Source organism: Salmo trutta, chromosome 33 (assembly GCF_901001165.1).
Source record: "Salmo trutta chromosome 33, fSalTru1.1, whole genome shotgun sequence".
Lineage (NCBI taxonomy): Eukaryota > Metazoa > Chordata > Actinopteri > Salmoniformes > Salmonidae > Salmo > Salmo trutta.
Window position 1 is genome coordinate 16,586,216 of NC_042989.1, and position 7,199 is coordinate 16,593,414.

General features: G+C 41.5%; 1 protein-coding gene across 1 annotated transcript; it reads left to right on the top strand.

Moving 5' to 3' along the window:
- The first annotated feature begins 283 nt into the window (after positions 1-283).
- Positions 284-4,450, top strand: si:ch73-49p17.1 (protein LBH). The gene is made up of 4 exons (XM_029729985.1): positions 284-629; positions 2,361-2,451; positions 3,037-3,235; positions 3,335-4,450. Exons 2-4 carry the CDS (start codon positions 2,362-2,364, stop codon positions 3,406-3,408), a joined length of 363 nt encoding a protein of 120 aa, XP_029585845.1. The 5' UTR covers positions 284-629; position 2,361; the 3' UTR covers positions 3,409-4,450.
- The last annotated feature ends 2,749 nt before the right edge of the window (positions 4,451-7,199 follow it).

Here is a 7,199-nt window from a genome sequence, read left to right on the forward strand (position 1 = left end):
GATCACAGCCAGAAAGTCATAATTTTGGCTAAATCCCACATTTCTACAATTTATCTTCTTAAAATGTGATTTATTACCTAACTGTAACACGAACCTTAACCACACTGCTAACCTTATGTCTGATTAAGACAACAACAAAAAACACATTTGTGTTTTCATGAATTTGTCAGCCAATCAGCATTCATGGCTCTAACTACTCAGTACATAATTTTGCATATAGTCACAGTGTACAGTCTTGGGTAATACATTTGGCAGAATAATCAATTGCTCTGCTCTTTCTATCCTACCCGTTGTCTCAGTACAAACATTTCGCTACACCCGTAATAACATCTGCTAAATATGTGTATGCGACTAATACAATTTTATTTTATTTTGATTTGAAGTAGGCTGTGTTGTGAAGTCGACACGACCGACTGCGAAAGTGCGCATGCTCCAGCACTCGCGTGCGTGGGAAACTTCATTGGATACGTCACGGTGTATACGGACACTTGTCTACCGGATTTCTATCACTGTTCTGAAAGAAAACCCATTCTGAAGAAAATATATTGTTTGCCGTGTTTTCACTGGACATCTAGCCTACCTCAACTCAGCTTGAAAGGACAAAATACGTTTATAAACGCTCCAAACAGGTAGGCATGATTATTAAGGTGCGCACAGTTACAGTTAATAGCCTGTAAAAAGTTTGTGTTTAACAACAAATGGTTTAGGACAAACTAAAATATCCTATAATAATAGAGAATAGAGTTCACAAATGTAGTATTCAACAGTTTACTACTGATAGATCACCGAGTTATCAATATGGGTCTTAATTTTGGAGAGAGCTGCATTATTGCAACCATATTGTGTCATATAAGGACGTGGGTGTATCTCAATACCAGACCCGCCTCCTTTCCTATGTTTTATTTCTTAGGCCTCACTAATATGAAAGGATTGGATATAAGTGAGTGCATTTTATCAGTCACTCCAGCTAAACAATATTGCTTGGGCCTCAAATAGGACAAATATAACTAACACCAACTGTTTTTGAGCCTGTGTCTGAGTGACAGGATTAACACTTTATTGGGTTGTAATGTAATGCAGACTTTGCTTTTGAATAGTTGGATGCACCTTGATGACATTCTTTTCATCTGTGTTCATCCTGCACACACACCCTTCCTCCTAGTTACATCATGCTGTGGTATTTTATTTTCACAGGATGTGATTCACAGTTTCACACTCATGCCATAATTAGGTAGGTGTGTTTGTATTGGCCTACCCAAGCTTTCACAATCACATTGAACCATGGTAAAGATGACTTCACAACTGGTAATGAGTAAGAGAAGCCTTTCCCTTGGACCTAGGATGGCCAAGAGGTCAAGACACAAAGTGACCACTGGAATTCCGTCAAGGGACAAGATGTGCTTTTGAGTAGGAATAAAGGAGCAATTGTCTTACAAATGTACCACAGTACGAGGAATAAAAATAAAAAACACATCCAGATTACGAGTAGTAATCATCAGTAATTGCTATAATGCATAAATGAAAACACCCAAATCAGCTTTCCTTTTCCACACTGCCAAGAGTGATACTCAGACAATCACACAGAGATTACATCTACTCATGTATCCATGGAAACCATAGCTGTCAATCCAACTGACTGAGTGGGGTAATTTATGAACTAATGCTCACCAGAATATCTTGGACTCCGAGTGTAGCAAGGTCTGTCTGTTTAAATATGTTCTGTTGATTCTGTTGAGTTGAGAGTGGCACTTCATGAATGCCTTTATATTAGATGGCCTGCGTCTGCTCCGTTTCCCTGTGCCAGCTGTTGCTCTAGCACTACATCACATTTCAAGGACAACTGCATACATAAATAATGAGTAAGAGTGAGTCTTCAACAGTCATGAAAACAGGGTTTAGACATCATGATATCCATTTAGTATGCTGCTTACGTTCTCATGAAAACTCTGTTAAAAAATTCCCTGGTTCAGATAAGTTTCTTCTACACAGTCTTAATATTTTGTGAATTTGTTGTTTTTGAAGTACCAGGTTTCTTTATGCCTATTTGCATATAAGACTAAGTACAGTACCCTGTAGTTAGTTTCAACTTCAAGGGCAATGATTGGCTGTCTCATTGGACCACAGGCTGGCTTTGCACTTCACGTGTCTCTCTGATCAAGGTTGTCAAAAAATAAGCAAGAGCTGAGCGAGGGAGGGAGGGAGGAGAGAGCAAACAAGAGGGGAGATTATAAAAGTATTACATTGGATTTCTTGAGTATCAGTGAGTAGCACTATGTGAATGTATTATAGGTAGACATAAACCACATCCGTTTATTTACATGAAAGTGTGTACAACAATGGTATTGCCTTGTTGTTCATAGGATGACTGAGGTGATTAACACACAGGAACCTGTGATGGAGGACTTCACTGTAGCTGGAGCTGTGTCAGGGGATCAGGGCATATCCTTTCAGGTGAGTCTACTATTGCCTCAATCCATCCATCCATCAATTCACCAGTCACTCAACCAAGAGATTAATTGACATCCTACCAATGAAACAATTACAAATGTGCCTTTCATTTTGGATCTTTCTTGTAAAATGTTGTATGAGCTCTCATTGCAAGGATCTCAAAACACCATACTGAGATACAGCTTCTACCCCCAAGCCATAAGACTGCTGAACCATTAATCAATATAACCCCCCCCCCCCCCGTTATTACACTGCTGCTACTCAGTGTTTATTATCTATGCATAGCCACTTTATCCCTACCTAAATTTACAAATTCCTTGACTAACCTGGACCCCCGTTTATTGTTATTATATTGTGTTACTTTTTATTTATTACTTAAGTTGATTTAGTAAGTATTTTCTTAACTGCATTGTTGGTTAAGGGCTTGTAAGTAAGGATTTCACGGTTGTATTCGGCGCATGTGGCAAATAAAATTTGATTTGATGTGGTCGTCTCACCTAGCTATCTTAAGATTAATACACTAACTGTAAGTCGCTCTGAATAAGAGTGTCTGCTAAATTACTAAATTGTAATACTTCTTGTGTCCAGATTTTCCCAGATACCCATGAGCGGAATCCCAAGCTGTCCAAGAGACTTCCTTCTATTGTGGTGGAGCCCTCTGATGGGGGCAATGTGGAGAGTGGGGAACTCCGCTGGCCCCCTAAGGATCCCAACTCTGCTGAGGTCCCAAGTGGGATACAGCCCTACAAACACACACCTCTTCAGACCACACAGGACCAGACTGCAGGTAGGATAACCTGGCATGATATTCTATTACCCCAATTCAAAGTGTGTGTGTGACTCTTTCCCTATCTGAGTGTGACACCTCTCTCCATGCGTCTCCCAGATGAAGATCTGAATCTTGGGGTGCAGGACAGCAGTGAAGTGGTGTCTGGGGCTGTAGTGGAGGAATCTAACTGAGAAGATCATCCATCCACCTCCACAGCTGCTCTCGCTGTGAATGTGTCCAGAGTAAGATAGATAGGCAGGGGCACGGAAGAGAGGGTAGGAGGTACTTGGAGGGTCGTAACCCTTACCTGCACACTGCCAGAACACCTATGATTTAATTTGGATGTTTAAGCTGGACAGCGATCTGTAAAGCTGTCTTAAATATCTTGCTCACATTTGCCATACTACTGGTGGTAGCTACTTTGTGCCGTTTTCATATACATGCAGACTAGATCACAGCTACGCAGCACTCTCAAAGCTGCAATATGTAACTTTTTGGGCGACCCGACCAAATTCACATAGAAATTTGAGTTTTATAGATGTGAGTTTTATAGTTGTATATTGTCATTCTCATTGGAAGCAAGTCTAAGAAGTGGTAGATATGTTTTAGGTCCGCTACTTCCATGCTTCCCGTTCTTAAGTTTTGTTTTTGCGTCTTTTGCTTTTGGTTTTGTACACCAGCTTCAAACATCTGAAAATACAACATTTTTGGTTATTGAAAAGATATTTCACAGCGGTTTAGATGCTTGTTTTTTCACATAAACTCAAATTAGGCAAACTATTCTCATTTTAACAACCAGGAAATGGCAGAGCAATTTCTGCATATTGCACCTGAATAATTTTGTTGTCCTCTCTCTGTAGAAATGCTGATACTGTGTAAAAACATGGAGTACTTTTTAAGAACTGAGATGTTTTTGAAAAGCAGCATTTAAAGTTGTGTCCAGCATATATACTCCAAGTAAAATTGAAGATGCATAAAGTGGTGACAACTGTGGGTGTTCGTGTGTAGTGAAAAACTACTATTCTGTTTGGCAGTTTTTTACGTCTGACTTCATATGTGTAAGCATACATTTTTTTTCTTCAATTTCTTCTATAAAAAGCAACAGCTTAACATCCAGAGATAGTCCTAGTTGTTACAATCCATGACAGTGAAAATGCTGTGTAATGTATTTACCGCAACTGCATTTTTCTAATCTGTAGTTTTTATAAACAATAAAAATGTGAGTGCTTAGATTGAAGCCTCATGTATTCAATTCAAATCAAATTTATTTATATAGCCCTTCTTACATCAGCTGATATCTCAAAGTGCTGTACAGAAACCCAGCCTAAAACCCCAAAACAGCAAGCAATGCAGGTGTAGAAGCACGGTGGCTAGGAAAAACTCCCTAGAAAGGCCAAAACCTAGGAAGAAACCTAGAGAGTGAACCAGGCTACGAGGGGTGGCCAGTCCTCTTCTGGCTGAGCCGGGTGGAGATTATAACAGAACATAGCCAAGATGTTGAAATGTTCATAAATGACCAGCATTGTCAAATAATAATAATCACAGTAGTTGTTGAGGGTGCAACAAGTCAGCACCTCAAGAGTAAATGTCAGTTAGCTTTTCATAGCCGATCATTGAGAGTATCTCTACCGCTCCTGCTGTCTCTAGAGAGTTGAAAACAGCAGGTCTGGGACAGGTAGCACGTCCGGTGAACAGGTCAGGGTTCCATAGCCGCAGGCAGAGCAGTTGAAACTGGAGCAGCAGCACGGCCAGGTGGACTGGGGACAGCAAGGAGTCATCATGTCAGGTAGTCCTGAGGCATGGTCCTTGGGCTCAGGTCCTCCGAGAGAGAGAAAGAAAGAGAGAAAGAGAGAATTAGAGAGAGCATACTTAAATTCACACAGGACACCGGATAAGACAGGAGAAATACTCCAGATATAACAGACTGACCCTAGCCCCCCGACACATAAACTACTGCAGCATAAATACTGGAGGCTGAGACAGGAGGGGTCAGGAGACACTGTGGCCCCATCTGATGATACCCCCGGACAGGGCCAAACAGGAAGGATATAACCCCACCCACTTTGCCAAAGCACAGCCCCCACACCACTAGAGGGATATCTTCAACCACCAACTTACCATCCTGAGACAAGGCCGAGTATAGCCCACAAAGATCTCCGCCATGGCACAACCCAAGGGGGGGGGGGCGCCAACCCAGACAGGAAGACCACGTCAGTGACTCAACCCACTCAAGTGACGCACCCCTCCTAGGGACAGCATGGAAGAACACCAATAAGCCAGTGACTCAGCCCCTGTAATAGGGTTAGAGGCAGAGAATCCCAGTGGAGAGAGGGGAACCGGCCAGGCAGAGACAGCAAGGGCGGTTCGTTGCTCCAGAGACTTTCCGTTCACCTTCACACTCCAGGGCCAGACTACACTCAATCATAGGACCCACTGACGAGATGAGTCTTCTGTAAAGACTTAAAGGTTGAGACCGAGTCTGCATCTCTCACATGGGTAGGCAGACCATTCCATAAAAATGAAGCTCTATAGGAGAAAGCCTTGCCTCCAGCTGTTTGCTTAGAAATTCTAGGGACAATTAGGAGACCTGCATCTTGTGACCGTAGCGTACGTGTAGGTATGTGCGGCAGGACAAAATCGCAAAGATAGGTAGGAGCAAGCCCATGTAATGCTTTGTAGGTTAGCAGTAAAACCTTGAAATCAGCCCTTGCCTTAACAGGAAGCCAGTGTAGGGAGGCTAGCACTGGAGTAATATGATCACATTTTTTGGTTCTAGTCAGGATTCTAGCAGCCGTATTTAGCACTAACTGAAGTTTATTTAGTGCTTTATCCGGGTAGCCGGAAAGTAGAGCATTGCAGTAGTCCAACCTAGAAGTAATAAAAGCATGGATTAATTTTTCTGCATCATTTTTGGACAGAAAGTTTCTGATTTTTGCAATGTTACGTAGATGGAAAAAAGCTGTCCTTGAAACAGTCTTGATATGTTCTTCAAAAGAGAGATCAGGGTCCAGAGTAAGGCTGAGGTCCTTCACAGGTTTATTTGAGACGACTGTACAACCATCAAGATTAATTGTCAGATTTAACAGACGATCTCTTTGTTTCTTGGGACCTAGAACAAGCATCTCTGTTTTGTCCGAGTTTAAAAGTAGAAAGTTTGCAGCCATCCACTTCCTTATGTTTGAAACACAGGCTTCTAGCGAGGGCAATTTTGGGGCTTCACCATGTTTCATTGAAATGTACAGCTGTGTGTCATCCGCATAGCAGTGAAATTTAACATTATGTTTTCGAATGACATCCCCAAGAGGTAAAATATATAGTGAAAACAATAGTGGTCCTAAAACAGAACCTTGAGGAACACCGAAATTTACAGTTGATTTGTCAGAGGACAAACTATTCACAGAGACAAACTGATATCTTTCCGACAAATAAGATCTAAACCAGGCCAGAACTTGTCCGTGTAGACCAATTTGGGTTTCCAATCTCTCCAAAAGAATGTGGTGATCGATAGTATCAAAAGCAGCACTAAGATCTAGGAGCACGAGGACAGATGCAGAGCCTCCGTCTGACACCATTAAAAGGTAATTATACCACCTTCACAAGTGCAGTCTCAGTGCTATGATGGGGTCTAAAACCAGACTGAAGCGTTTCGTATACATTGTTTGTCTTCAGGAAGGCAGTGAGTTGCTGCGCAACAGCTTTTTCAATTTTTTTTGAGAGGAATGGAAGATTCAATATAGGCCGATAGTTTTTTATATTTTCTGGGTCAAGGTTTGGCTTTTTCAAGAGAGGCTTTATTACTGCCACTTTTAGTGTGTTTTGTACACATCTGGTGGATAGAGAGCCGTTTATTATGTTCAACATAGGAGAGCCAAGCACAGGAAGCAGCTCTTTCAGTAGTTTAGTTGGAATATGGTCCAGTATGCAGCTTGAAGGTTTAGAGGCCATGATTATTTTCATCATTATGTCAAGAGATATAGTACTA

What these genes read in the sequence shown, in the direction of transcription:
- si:ch73-49p17.1 (XM_029729985.1), top strand. Translation starts at nt 2,362, where the DNA reads ATGACTGAGGTGATTAACACACAGGAACCTGTGATGGAGGACTTCACT. An exon ending in ATCAGGGCATATCCTTTCAG is followed by an intron (nt 2,452 to 3,036) that starts GTGAGTCTACTA and finishes TCTTGTGTCCAG; the next exon opens with ATTTTCCCAGATACCCATGA. An exon ending in CACACAGGACCAGACTGCAG is followed by an intron (nt 3,236 to 3,334) that starts GTAGGATAACCT and finishes TGCGTCTCCCAG; the next exon opens with ATGAAGATCTGAATCTTGGG.